The 15,179-nt window shown below is 38.3% G+C and overlaps 2 protein-coding genes across 3 annotated transcripts in view; one reads left to right on the top strand and one right to left on the bottom strand.

The window, feature by feature from the left end:
• Window positions 1-15,179, top strand: part of LOC136428758 (myosin regulatory light chain, smooth muscle-like) — an 88,813-nt gene that overhangs the window by 60,120 nt on the left and 13,514 nt on the right. The window lies entirely within an intron of this gene.
• Window positions 1-15,179, bottom strand: part of LOC136428753 (protein EFR3 homolog B-like) — a 71,057-nt gene that overhangs the window by 53,394 nt on the left and 2,484 nt on the right. For both annotated transcript variants that reach the window (XM_066418491.1, XM_066418492.1), the window contains exons 4-11: window positions 12,678-12,805; window positions 8,713-8,863; window positions 7,131-7,252; window positions 5,964-6,030; window positions 3,294-3,367; window positions 2,642-2,791; window positions 1,807-1,885; window positions 1,196-1,331 (exon numbers count right to left, since the gene is read on the bottom strand). In XM_066418491.1, coding sequence (XP_066274588.1) covers window positions 1,196-1,331; window positions 1,807-1,885; window positions 2,642-2,791; window positions 3,294-3,367; window positions 5,964-6,030; window positions 7,131-7,252; window positions 8,713-8,863; window positions 12,678-12,805 — 907 coding nt within the window. The remainder of the gene's footprint in view (window positions 1-1,195; window positions 1,332-1,806; window positions 1,886-2,641; window positions 2,792-3,293; window positions 3,368-5,963; window positions 6,031-7,130; window positions 7,253-8,712; window positions 8,864-12,677; window positions 12,806-15,179) is intronic.

Raw genomic sequence — 15,179 nt, 5'->3', positions numbered from 1 at the left:
AAGTAGTGCAGTAAACATAAATATCAGGCAACTGATAGCAAATAGAACAGACCAGTCCCAAGCAAGCCTTTCAGAGTGATTCAATATGCTTCTGTTGCAGAAAAAGAAGACTAATCCTGAAAGGACTTCAGCTTCCTTTTCTCCAGGCAAAAGATGTGTCCTTTAACCTCTAGCACTCTGAAGTAGCCGTTTGGCACCCAGTTCCCTATTGGTTACAGAGTTAGGCAATAGGGAGAAGGTTAAAAAGCTAATACAGCTGCTGTACTATTCATTATCACTAACTAATTATATCATAATGCCTCATTACTTCAGATGGTGAGAAGAGGCTTCTTTATTAGGGAAAATAAAGCACCAATCAGCTGCCCAAATCCACATCAAAGAGGCTGTTGATTATGGAATATGGGCAGTCCCAGGATATGTCAATTAGATCAGACATAAGCGCAGTAATGTACACTCTCAACATGTTCATGTAATATTAAACAATAGAATACCACCTGGATCATAAACACTGTATCAAATGGATGGAAAAAATACATTTCTCATAAGTGCTCTGTGCTCAGCATAGAAAGCAGTACATTGTATGGCCAGGGTTTGAATCCCGACCTTCCGAATGTAAGGCAAAAACTCTATTATTAGTAAGATCTTTAAATCCCCATGAATGCTACCAAGTCTGTAAATATGTCTAAGAAAAAGACTGATATTTGGGGATAGCTAACTAAAGGAAATGGGTCATTAATTAGCATAAAGCTCAGAGCGCATGGCCAATGAGATGGCCTGTCTACTGTACCTTAATCGCCATGAAGGGCAAAGGAAGTGTTTAAACTAAGTCAGACAGTTGACACAAATTTGTGGAAAATTTCGAGTCCTTAAAACGAGGAAGCAGTTGACCATAGTAAGTCTTGGCCTGGACGTTTCCAGGAGAGGCCACAGTCGGGATCTGGCTCCAATGAAACTTAATGAAGGATCTCTGACTTTTCTTTGTGAACGACGCTATTTATTCATTTATTTATTTATCAAGTTTCTCCAACAAAGTAGAAGGCATGGTGGAAGAGGTGTTCTTTGGCAAAGGTCAACTTTTCAAGGCCACCATACCGAAATCATAACGAAGTAACACAACAATAATCACACATACATATTGATACAATATCACATCTACATCGTCACATCTGTGAGTATTTCCAAGAAGAAGACTGACCTATTGATCCTGCTGCTGCTATCGACACCGTCTCCCTCAGCACCCCGACAATACTGGCCTTGATACGGGCGGAGTCTCTCGTGTGGTCGTCAAGGTGACTTAGCAGCGACTGGATAGCCACGTGGGAATATTGGGACTACAGGGGGGGGGCAAGAACAACTGATTATTTTCTAATAGTAACACATGTAAGTCATGGTAATGTACAAGTAACTACTAAAAATTTACAAATTACATATGCCCTGGAATTGGGCTGGAATTTTCAACACACATTGCTGTCCTTTGAAGTTCAACAAGAATGATTTAGTAAGCTAGTGATTTGGCACTTTTGAGGCAATTCAGCTTCAAGGCCATACCTGTATATACTGATGAGTGATGACTACTGAACAAAACTTGAATGATGCTAATGCCCTGCTGTCAATAATACAAAAGTTATTTTAACTGCATGGTTCTCTGCACATGACATCAACCTGCACTGCTACAACTTATACACCAAGAAGGTTTATCCTACATGATTATCCTACAGGTATCTATCTAAAAAGTAACATTTTTGATCTTTAGATTGCATGTTTGCTTTTATTTTGCATACCAGTGTAGACAAGTCAATGTCTCACCTGCATGGAATACATGATGATCTTGAAACACTTGACAGCAAAGCGGTTAGGAACCCACAGCTGGTGGTTGTCAAGGTGACTGAAAGAAGTGAGCAAAAAGGTCAACATATTCAATGACATACAGAATACATGATTGTACAGTTTAAATCAAGGGTCATACAAATCAAACAGTGGTCATGTGGTTGCATATATAATACAAAAAGCTGCTGTAGAGGGAGAAATCAGTATTACAAACCCTTGAGACACAATTTTCGTAAGACCTACAATTTCTTCAAAACTGTTTCAAGGAGGCCCATCTTACAAGCTTAACCAAAACACTTTCAATGCAGCATGCAGTTTTTAACTCCTACACCACCCCCATATCAGGTTAAATACTACCAGAAATTTAAAAAGGACGTGCATGAAATAGTTTTGCTACAATTTCTAAATTAGTGAAAAAAGAAAGATTTCAAATTTTGGTGTTCAAAATGATCCTGAAAAAGTGAATCAGATGCAGTCCCACAAAAAGGCGTACGGCATAGCCACTCAATGTGATAACAATCCCGGTTGAATAGTCTCCATCAGAAAGGTCATCATTACTACATTTCTATTAACCTTTAGCACATTGAACTAATCATTTGTCTTCTGATTCTCTATCGGTTATGGGGTTAGGCAGCAAGGAGAAGGTTAAAGATATGATTAATGAAGATTACAGATTTGGCCAGTAAACATTATGCTAGAATTATTTTGATTTGATTTTATTAGAACTGTGACGGTACACTACATGAGGGTCACAGGCAGCTATTGCTAGTGTCGTGACCCACACATAAAAAACACAGAATACAGAATGTCTGACCAGAGTGCAGGTTTGAGGACAGACTTGATGCTGCCGAAGGCGGCGCGACAGACCAGGTCCCTGAGACAGGTCTCGGCCACCGTGGTGGGGCGGGTCGTGTCCTGGTGCTGACTTGCGTGCTGCGTGTCATCAGACGGGGAGGGCGACGGGCTGGAATTGATGCAGAATTTTCAGCACACATTACTGTATAGCCACTATGTGATGAGAATGGACACTAGTATTTAATCTAATATCCACTTTCAGGACAAATTAGTATGATGACAGAGATTTGTGATTCTAAACATGGTCATATTTCCATTTCAAACTGGTCAAGCACTACAGCATTAATCAGATAGATAACCCTGTCAATGAAGATCCGGAATCTAAACCTTTGAGGTATACTTCTTCTGTGGAGGTACATACATTTGTACATAAGCACTGTATAACCATACTTTTCCAACACTTATCACTGAATGCCATGATATGTAACTATCTGCCTTATCACAAACATTATGACACCCAGGAATGTGGAATTTACAGCAAAGATAGATCAGTGACTTAAAAATTCTAATGAAAGCTGGAAGAAGTTAATAACAACTTTCTGAATGTAAAATCAATACAACTTATCAATGTTGCTCTTTCATACATTCAAAAAGCACCATCAACCACCTACCTGTCCTCATCATGCATGTTGTAGAGAAGGGAAGGGACTATCTTGTCCATATGCACCTTGTCCCATATATTCACCTGGAAGGAATTCATGGTTTGGGATTATCAATATCTAGCAATAGTCATGAAATCTTAAGTGCTAATCCTGCCACAAACATAAATTCTAACCCTTTATTTGTTGGCCTTTGTATCTGTTTGCTGTAAGTAAAGCTGATATGCATATAAATTTATAAGATAACCATTAAGAACTGCGCTGACATGTATTGTGATTGGATGCAAATCAAACGCTTTTCTGTAAATAATCAACGATACGAAGATATGATCACAAAATACATTGCACATTAACAAGACAGTCTTTAAAAAAACCTAATATCTAGTTAACCTTTTAGGGTCCTTCCTAGAAATTTTGTAGAATATTTGAAAAACTAGAGTTCCACGACCTCATATCTTCCCCATAATATGAATTGTACCGACAGATGCAAGTACCAAATTACCGCCATTTACCAATATGACATTACATAGCCGTTTTTCTCAACGACCATTCAATTTAAGTCTTTATTTGCTTAAACAATATCTATCAATGTTCCCCTCTTTCTCAGTGGCTTGATATGCCACATGTCTTACAGTCCTCTCATGGAATGTCAATAACAGTTAGACATCCAGGTAATAAGGATTTTTCTGATTTGTTTATTCGGCTGTAGATAAGTACAGCCAGGGCTACCCAAAGGCTAAGGCTATTACGGGTTAGCCCTAGTAACTGAACAATATCCCCCTGATACAAGCTTTCACAAAGACTGAAATACGACTTAAATTCATATGAACGCGCCCAAACATAGAACTCGGCAGATTTTAAAAAAAATTCATTCATCATGCAAATTAGGTCCTGTTTGGCATAATTATCATCTAACGTCAATCATCAGATTCATTTTTAAATCTAGCTATCTTCATACCAAACATAACAGATACATTTTAGTCCTTTCTTTTCAATCGCCCAGCTAGTAAGCTAGCTGTTGACCTAGATTCAGGACGCCAGCTGTTGACCTAGATTCTGGACGCCAGATGTGTACTATCACATGCCGCGTACTATGGTGCAGCAGTGCTATACATTTTCCTCAATGATTACGTAAAGTAGGTCATGATCTGCATAATGAGCATATCATTATGTTGATCATCACCTAAGGTACATATATACCAAATACAAGAATAATCTATCAATCACTGCTTGAGTTATCCTCCTCAAAAGTTACAAACAAATAGGCCCACTGCAGTTTACGGCAAGCCGCAAAGGGGCCCAAACTTACATCACTTACTCCCTGCCCCAAGATCTATCTACCACTCAAAAATCATAACCATAGCACCTGCAAAAAAATTGACCACAAACTTTGAGCGGATTAATAAACTATCCGTATTTATTATGCAAATTAGCTCCTGGTTTTCATGATATGTATTTGATTATGTAAAACATTACCTAAGCTATCTACATGCCAAAAATCATGACGATCCGTCAACCCCTTCTTTAGTTATTTGCCTCCAAAGGTTTCAACAAAAACGCCAACTGTAGGTCCAAACAATCCGCTAGGGGGCCCAAACTTGCACCACTCATTCCCTGTTCAAGATTCAATGTATTACTGAAAAAAAATGAGCCTGGCACCTCCAGAAAATTCGACCTCAAACTTTAAAACTCAGCTGCAGTACCTTAAATATCCGCTAGGAGGCCCATTATCGAACTTGACCTTCCTCTTTGACACTCCTACCTACCCACTTAATATCATGCACAGCCGTCAACAGCACCTTGAGTTATGCTGGCGACATACAAACTCACACAAATACAAAGCCCGCTGCAGTACTGTAGGAAAGCGCCAGATTAATAATTTTCGAACTTGACCTTCGTTCCTACAACCTCTTCTGATCTACAAAAAATCATGAAGATCCATCAACGTTTCCGTCACTTTTTTTGCCTACATACAAACACAAAAACACGCAAAGTCCGCTGCAATACTGATAGAATATGCCAGGTGAACGGTTTTGGAACTTGACCTTCCTTTGCACAACCACTACACACCTACCAAAAATCATAAAGATTCATTGAAGCTTTCTTGAGTTATGCTCCTGACATACATACAGACCCACCCAACAGATTTTTCAACCGAAAACATAATCTTCCCGGAGTACAAGTACTCGGCGAAGATAATGATTATACATGCACTAGTCATACACAGGCATCAGTGTGCCATTGGAAGGCATTTCAGCACCCAAAACTGGAAAAGTCGTTAAATTTTTCAAAGCTAGTTAACTGGACATGATCTTTAAGTTGACAAGTGCAATCGACGACTAACTAGTCATACACAGACATCAGTATGCCATCGGAAGGCATTTCAGCACCCAAAACTGGAAAAGTCACTAAATTTTTCAAAGCTAGTTAACTGGACATGATGTTGAAGCTAACAAGTGTTCTCTCCCACACAAAATCACATGACACTGCAAAATATACCTTTCCAATGTATTACTACAGTACTGCACTACAGAATTGTTTCAACAGTGAACCTAAAACATATTGCAAAAACCTTCTTTTCCCAGTATTACCAAGAAATGACATCCTTCTCAAAATACATGAATTTCCAGTTACAGTATGATTCACTGCTAGGGAAAGTAGCTATAAAACTGTCCACTTCACCTGTAACTCATCACTAGATGTCTTCTTCACTACCCCCTGTAATCCTCTCAGTCCTGCAACTCGAACCCTGAAACATTAATCAACATCAAAACTGTTGATTCCAAACTTGATATAAAGACCAGTTGTAGAGTCTGAATTCTCTTTATATATTGTTTACCTGGATGTCTAACCTTCACAAACAGCCCAAACTTGAGTCCCTGGGTAAGGAAACCGTCCCTTTAAAGAAACTCATTGCATAAGTTTTAAGTTTTCAGGTTAATGTTTCCCTGGGCTGTATAAAGGATGACTCTGCATGAAATAACCTGGTGCAATTTCAATGTTTAATCATATTTCTCTCAAGCTGATTATATTTTTGAAGCTGTGGAATTTTTTCCAATCATCCAAATGGAAGCAAATCCGGTTAGTTTCACCAAGTGTACCATACTTCATTCAATTCTGGATCCCAGGCATAATAACAAGACTCGAGAAACTCTTTTGATGACCGTTATGGGTTTGCATGACTGTGCTTTAATTCCATAACGTATTAGGGTACTTCTTGTCCCATCTTTGGGGTACATGTAACAAAAGCAGAAATGGGACAAAATATTTCTTCAGCATTCAAATTTTTAAAGGACTTTATGCAGCAAAAGATGCCATTAATCAGGGGTTCTTTTACCTGTGGCCTAAGCCCTGATCACATAGCAGAGTATCCCTTGATTACATCGTACTAAATTGCACCATACAGGGAGTTGCAATGATATTGCTACAATGGAATTTTCATAGCTTACAGTAAAACTGTGAAGCTATTTCAGTAGTAAATCCTTGTGGTCTTTCTCACAAACTTCTCAGAGTTAAGTTATCATTTAATCATTAATGTATAATCTTCATGTCATCAATAATCATATTATCATTTATTACCATTAATCTATCATTATTGCTTACTTATTTGTTATCATATCATTGTGTGTTTTATCCTTTACTATCATTCCCTTATTGATTTAGGTCATATTAATCATTTGTTAACTTAGATGGGAACAGAACGGATCCATCATGGCTGTCTTCCCCCAGCATGTGTTCTTTTTTGTTCTATTTATGTTTTGTAAATTGATGATGTGCAAATAAATCAAATCAAATCAAATCAAACTAAAGCCCTTCTACAACCCCTTGTCCATCACACAGCTTACTTACTTAATTCTAACATCGGGAGCCTGGTTGTTGTTGTGGGCCATGGCACTGAACTTGGACACGAAGAAGTCGTAGCGACGATGGTATGATGGTGTGTCCTCCTCTATGTTGGTGAACTTCACAAACTAGAAAGGATAAATAGAAGACAGTGATATATAGTGAAAAATAGATTAACAGAATCTACTTTGAATTTTGACAATTAGACCCTAGACTGTATGATCTTGGACTAGAATAAGGAAAGCAACACAAAGAAAACAAGACTTGCTTAAAAAACGTCACACAGTATTGTACACAGTTGTTAGCTGGGTATAGCTAAAGCAGATGCAAGCATTGATATCTGGCAAAGTGCATGAGACAAAAGAAGAAGAAAATGTTACTTATAATCTATCATATCTAGCTCTGCAATATTTTCCTCTTTCATCTGTCGTCAAATATCTAAGAAAAATCCCAACAGGAATCAATCTGTCATTGGAAGGCATTTCAGTACCTAAAGAAGTAAAAATTCCCAATGATCAACCCAATCCCCTTTTTTCTATGAAACAATGATTGTAACATTACTCATTAGATCCCCTAAATTTTGTCTCAGGAAAGTGCCAGTACTTACACACAAACCAATGCCTTCCCAAAGAGAAACAGGCTGAAGTTTCTTTCACTGTCGTTTTATGTTCACTGTTTTCACGGTCACCTCTGCACCATGAACTTATCTTCACCGTGAAAGAAACTGTTTTTATTTCTCATGATTTCTTCACACATCCATTCTGTAAATCACTTGCTGCCATCGTGAAGTTTAAGTTCAGTGAAAATGTCCATTTTCCTTTGAAATCTTGCTACCGTGAAGATAAAGTGAGTTACAGTATCACAAATGTTGATTGATTGCAGGATGAGCTGGTGCATTTGTACAGCCTGCCACAGCCTGAAATATTCCTCCTCCATAGGGAGTGCCTGTGACAAGGATAAACTCAAGGGCACCAGGGCTGCAGCGGCCTTCTAGGCAGATGTGAATAGGTTTGTCATAAAGGCATTTATTCAACAATATGATCAGGATTAAATTGAACTAATAGATTAAACCCATTGTTTCACTGCCAGTGGGTTATTGAGTAATGACTCTAATACGTGTTTTATGTTGATAGCAATGTGACAAATAGAGGATCATTTACTAGTTTATTTCTGCTTCTGTCATGTTTTCTTTGGGGGGGCTTAGCCATTATTCTAGATTTAGTCTAGTACCTTTTTTGCTTTCTGAAAAATGTTACAGATTGTACCATCTGAATAGAGAATTGAATAGCCCAAGAGAGCCCATCTCTACTTCCATGTCCAAGTACTTAGCTATTCATCTCTTTGGACACATCTGTAGATGGCTTGAACAGCAATATAAAAGTGATGGAATAGTGCAAGAGGCTTGGAGCCCAGACTGTGATGGCTGGTCAGCACCAAGGACATGTCATACCAGCAGTATGAATTATAACAGTTCAGAGAGAGCACAGTACTTTTTCAACTTTTTAAGAATTCACATCTTACACTAGCAGTATGTGTATTAATTTTCCAACATGGCTGTAGGACGTTTTCAAATAATTTGAGGGCTTACAGAGGTGGAGCCAAGAATCTGCAGGTCAGGATCCCGGGATTCCAGCAGTTTCGACACCATCTTCAGGAAGCTCTCCACAAACAGGTTGATACTTTGTGCATGGCAGGCCAGCAGCAGTTGGTCTAGTGCCTCCATCGCTATCACCACATACCTGTGAATAGGACAGAAAATTGAAGAAAAAAAATTGGTTTACATAAAGCTTAGATATTTTATGGTACTACCATATGCGCCATAAATACTATTACAGTAGTTACTCAAGCAACTGGATACAATTTTGAAACAGTCAGGCATTTCATACAGCATCCGCTATCTTTCGTCAGTGAAGCTGGTTCTGCCAGATCTTTTCTTTGTCACTGACGAAAGATAGCGGATGCTGTCTGAAACGTCTGTTTCAAAATTTTATCCAGTTACTTGAGTAACTATTTTTGGCGTATCTTATTACCTGGATGTCTAACCTTCATCAACGTACTACCATATGGTATATGGCATAAACCATAATGCATAAATATATATTCTCCTTTGGAACACTGTATCTTTCTTTCTTACTCTCAGTGTCTTTAGTCCCAAGACTGTGTTGAGACAAACATACATTTATGCAATTCCCATAACATGCGACATGTTTTGTGATACGGATGGTATTAACATCTACATGTATGCTTGAGGATGACCATGGACTTGTATCATCATGATCATAATGAGATATCTGAAAATATAACCCATTCATATTGTGCTCTCAGTCTTGAAATATCAACAACAACAAAAAAGTGAGATGCACAATATAGATGCTCTATAATTCATAACATTTTCTCTGGTTCTTGCAAAGGAAGTTTTTTTGTATCTGAGTAAACCTCAGACTCAGTCAGAGTACATTTTTCTTATGTAAAATGCATGAGACTAGACTCATACTGATTTATGTACAAAAGCTGAGATGCTTGTTCATCTACCATCTAGGTTTTTCTAAATCGACATATTTCAATATATCAACAAGAGGCATTTCTAATTTCTAACTCTCTTGGAACATCTCAAATGTGACTGTTCTGAGCAAATGTTGTTATCATCATGTTCTGGACTTTTTAGCTGTCAAAGAAAAAGAAGACTACGTCACTACGGTATTCCTTTTACATCTCTTTTGTCAGAATGTAAATAAGAAAATTCCATATTACGTCAGATGTCAAATCAATGTTATTCTAGATAGCATATTAATTAACTTCACATGAACATTACTGAAAGGGCAGAATTGGTGACCACAAGATGATCTTAGAAGCAAAGCGCCTATCTAACCATGGCAACAATACACAACATTCTGACGTGACATTATCTACGTGCAACTCACTTGTCCACCCCCCAGCGATCGTGCTCAAACACTGGCAGCTCCATGTCTGGATCTGTCTCTGTGGGCCGGATGTAGAGTCCTCAAATCCTTCTTTCACTCATCCAATCAGAAGCAACCAACTTTACCGGGACAATAGTCAGATGATACCCTCTTAACCCTCTGGTATACTCAAACTCCCGTCTACACCGCTACTGTTGTCTTTTCGCCAACTTGCTATCACCCCTACGTGCTGATTGGTTCAGTCCTAAAGTCGATTACCGTCGGGGGAACATTCGTTTTGTCACTGCCCTGTATGAAGCGCAGTTATTTGACCTAGCACGGTAATACACAATGCGTATGTACTCATCAATCAAATCCTCGTCTCTATGGCAACATACGCAGCTTGACGTGCAAGAAGAAGAACATTCTATCATGATTGATAACAAAGTAATATCCAAATCTAAATATAACCCATTCAAACGTCATCCCATCATACTTTGTGTCTGCAAATTCTAGGAGCTCAATTCTCATTTCTGGCCAAAAAATTACAAAATGTGGCAAAATGAACAAAATGACGCATTCATGGTATAAAAGTGACCAGTAATATCCTTGGAAGGTCCCTAGTTAAGCAATAAAGGGTTATATGTACACAGATGGCCCTCTGGCAAAGATTAAGTGCAAATTGACCACACTCTTCCAGATTAGCTGCCGTGCTGGACTCCGAATGGAAAATCCAGAAAACCAGGACTATTAACTCTCAATTTCCCATCAGGCTATTACAGCCAGTCGAGCTCACTGACCGTGGCGTTCCCATATGTGAGGGACACACATGGACAGGTACTAACATGATTAAGTCTTCCCTCACTGCAGCGAGCAGCCACAAAGGGAAGGGTGACCTTTCCAGGAGCGATAAGTCACCTCTGAATTGTATCATAAACGGGCTTGCAGGATCAATCTAGAACTGGATCAATCTAGAATTCATATCAATTTTGGAAGTAGCGTCACGTGGAGAGCGGCTTCTGAGCCATTTCTCCAGTCCAACTCCATGCAATTTCATCCTTCCACACAGCACAGTGAAGGATACATGCTAGGTGACATACAAAATGTAGAGATCTGACTATCACAGAATTCAATTGATAAAACATTTAATGTCAGGACGCAATTTGTATATATGGACGAGATGTAAAAGATTTAGCTTTTTATCAAAATTCAGATTCATTGAACCTTCTGACTTCAATTCAAGGCCAGTTTGAATTTGAACTCTGAGTTAAAATCCTTCAGTGATAAGCAAGAGCTCTTTAGCACAAAACAGGTTAGACATATGAAAACTGCATATGGAATTGCGACACCTTAGTGCCTTGAAAATTTTCAACTTGAAAGCTTGCAAAATTACGTCCACATACGTACGTTAGTAGTCTGTAGATTATACACATCTGGATTTTACTGTGTGTGTCGACCAGAATACATCTATATGTACTATTTATGCAAAGCAATCCCTAAATCAGGATTTTGATAGATGTTACCCCTCCCCCCCTCTAAACAAAAAAATCATGGCATGGTTCCCTTTTTTTCTTTTATTACATGACATTGTGCTTGTCTCTATGATATGTGATATATCAGCCAGTAGAGATAACATAATAGAAAGACATGAAATATTAATCAATTCCCCAGTCAAAGATGCAAAATGGAAGTTATTGATTCTAAGGTTTGAGTGATGTATACTGTCATCTCACAATATGAAGTATGGTGCCAAACAATTTTTTAAAACATTGTTTCCAATATCAAAACACAACTGGCTAACTATAGAAAAACTATATGTCCTTTAAACACTTAACAAAATTGACTGATCTTAATTTTTCATGATTCATATTATGAAGGATAATTATGTAATAATAGTATATGCCCATTATTCTGCCTTAAAATTAAAAACCCACTGATCACATTGATAGGTTGATACTTTTTACATATTTTCATCAAATGAGCAATCATCTTATCATTTTCATTTGAAAATTAAATAGATTCTAATCAACTTGTATATTTATGTCGTTCTTATGCTTTTTATATTTCAATCTGATAGTGTATTACAAGGCATGAGCACTGTAAAACGAATGTGAGTCAGTCTCAATTAAGGACTGTTAGGTTGATTCATGAACAATCAAGTTTGAAGAAATGGTTAACTGATTAAGACTACTATATCAGACGCAACACATCAGAATTTAGATATAATACTTGTCAATCTTGATACAGCTATAACAATCATCCTGGGATACTTCTCATCCCACCCTGGGATACTTTGACATAGGTGTTTGGCCCACAACCCAGAGGGCCTGGGTTTGAGTCCGCAGGCTTGCCCCGATGTTGTGACCTTTACACAAATTTTCTCACTTCACTCAGGTGAAAATGAGTACCTAGCTTCAGTTAGGGGCATCCCTTGGATAGGATGTTAAATGGAGGTCCTGTGTTTGAGGAGAGTCACACCTCGGGCACATAAAAGAACCCACTACACTTATCGAAAAGAGTAGGGGTCCTACCCAGTGTGAGTGGATCAAATAAATCTGTCTGGAAATGCAGCTCATACTCTTTAGTACAAACCTGGTGTGCTACGCCATGAGGCATTTTAGTGGGTATGCCATACAAACAAACAAACCCTTACCCTTTCCTGTTGCGTGACACATCCCTACTGAGCCTCTGTGCCAGGTACTCCCCCACGCGGTCCAGCTTCTCCGGGGCACGGATGGTATAAAAGGTCAACTTGTCCATGTTGGTCTTCACAAGGCCATCCTGGGAAGATGGAACAAAAGATGTTTAATTTAGAAACAAGACCATAGCACAAATCCAAGACAAAACAGAAATTCTGTTGTAGTACCAAGGAAAGCTACCAGGGGCCTTTATGTCGACTTTGAACTTCCCAACACCTACCCACATGCCAAATATCATCACAATCCATCCAGAGGTTATTAAGTTAAGCTGCCCACAAATATGCAGAAACACAAACACACACACACACACACACACACACACACACACACACACACACACTCACACACACACACATGCAACAAAGTGTTAAGTAAGATTTTTAGCAACCGCCATACTTTTTTTCTTTTCTACTGTTCTTATAATTTTTGGAATGCCAGGTATGGAGACTGTTTTCCTGGAAATCTAGCTGTATCCTGCTAGAAGTCTCTTTCAGGATTTACATAACTTTAAAGCAACAAATGAATTTTGGTAAAATCATTCACATTTTTGAAAGTAGAACTAAATTCTGTCCTATGATGTATGGATTGATAAACCGGTAGATTTGAAATAACACAAGAATGTTTGAAATCATATTTAGAATTTAACTGCACTGTAAGCGCCACAGTGTCTTGTACTGAGGCATATAAAGGCACTTAGGCACACACCGAACGCTGTAACACTGCAGGGAAAGGGACACGACGAATACCACTTTGTACTGATTGCATTTAAGTGTACAAAAATCATTCTTACATGTACTGCAGCTGATAGACATTTGAAAGCAATCCAAAAACTAGGTCTGATGGGACTAATTTTGTTGGTACTCAGTCATTATGCTCAAACACCATCCACTTTACAGCCTGATCTGACTTGAGAACGTCAACATTCGCATATCACATGATCATGACATGTACCCCAGACAAATTGCTTCCAATTCAATTAAAGTCTGGTTAGAATTCAGTTGGTTTACTGGCCTCACAATCTTGTTAGCAACCATTATTTCATAGCAGACAGGCTGGCTGAAGCTGTGGGAATGTGGCCAAATTTGATCCAATTTGTTGTGACTACAAAATAGCTGGCTCTGCTAAGTGCTTGAGAACACAGTCTGAACATGACTTGTTGTCTTTTTGTCATTGGATGCATATTCTTTCGTTGGCACATCTTTGTTCTAGAAGATGAGTCAAATAAAGTACCGTTAATCTTTGAATGTTTGCAGTGGTTTTCTTTTCACAGTGACCTGTTATTGCAAAATCATGACACCACCAATATGCGTGTTGTTCGTCTACTGTACTATAGAATTATTTCAACCGCAAACTTCAAACACAGTGAAAATCCCCTTTTCTCCTAGTACCTACCTCAAAATTAAATCACTGCTAAAGTAAATAAATTTACAGTATATGTATACGTCTTACAATAAGTCTGAGATCAGATAATAATATGTTCTCTCCAGCTATATCCTGAAAACCTCTTCCTGCCCCACTCTTGACCATCAGCCTCCAGCCCCGTATTGATTTTATCACCGTCCTGAATGACCTCCTCTATCCAATAGGGCGGCCGGCTTACCCGCCCATCATCCATCCCAATCATCAGCCCATTGACCAGCCACAGAAACAACTCCCTGCCTAAATACGCAGAAGGTGACCTGATGAAGATAACGACTAATTGCCACCTGGGACTGTTTCAGCTGCCTGAGTGAATCACATGTCACTAGCGGTTTAAGTGAAGGCTGAAGTAGCAGGCACTTCAGTAATTACACATGTCATGTAGGATTACTAGATATAATCAGCTAATGGTGGAGAAGATTCTATGCTTATGTTAGTGTTTTGCTCATAGCATTAACCTTGATTACGTATACTGCAGTAGTAAAGAGTACTAGCTATAGTACAAGAGAGATGGTACATCATAATATAATACACGTACTGCATGTATACATACATATAATGATAATATAACATTCAGATGTTAGATCAAGAAACATTCATTGTTTGATCCCCTGAGTACAAGAGACCTGGTACATAATATAACATACATACAGGTATACATACATATAATTATGATAATATAACATTCAGATGTTAGATTAAGAAACATTCATTATTTGATCCCAAAGAAACACTGAAAATAAGATTTTCTTCATCAAGCATTTGATTTTCCAGATCATACTAGAGAAACAATTAGATGACATATGTACATGTACATGTACATTCAAACATGTACATGTGACCACCTGGTCAATCATGTGACCACTTTTTGTCGCTTTGCGACTGGTTGTCTGTAATGGAGCCTGTGCTTTCATTATATTTGTAGCAGCATTTGACTGTATATAGCGCTATTGCAAACTTCAAACCACAGTCCATTTTCTCCTTTACTGTGAAATCAAATCACCATGAACTTAAATGTATTAACAGTAACTTAGATT

The sequence above is a fragment of the Branchiostoma lanceolatum genome, chromosome 2, assembly GCF_035083965.1.
Source record: "Branchiostoma lanceolatum isolate klBraLanc5 chromosome 2, klBraLanc5.hap2, whole genome shotgun sequence".
Lineage (NCBI taxonomy): Eukaryota > Metazoa > Chordata > Leptocardii > Amphioxiformes > Branchiostomatidae > Branchiostoma > Branchiostoma lanceolatum.
This window is presented reverse-complemented; position numbering and strand designations above follow the sequence as displayed.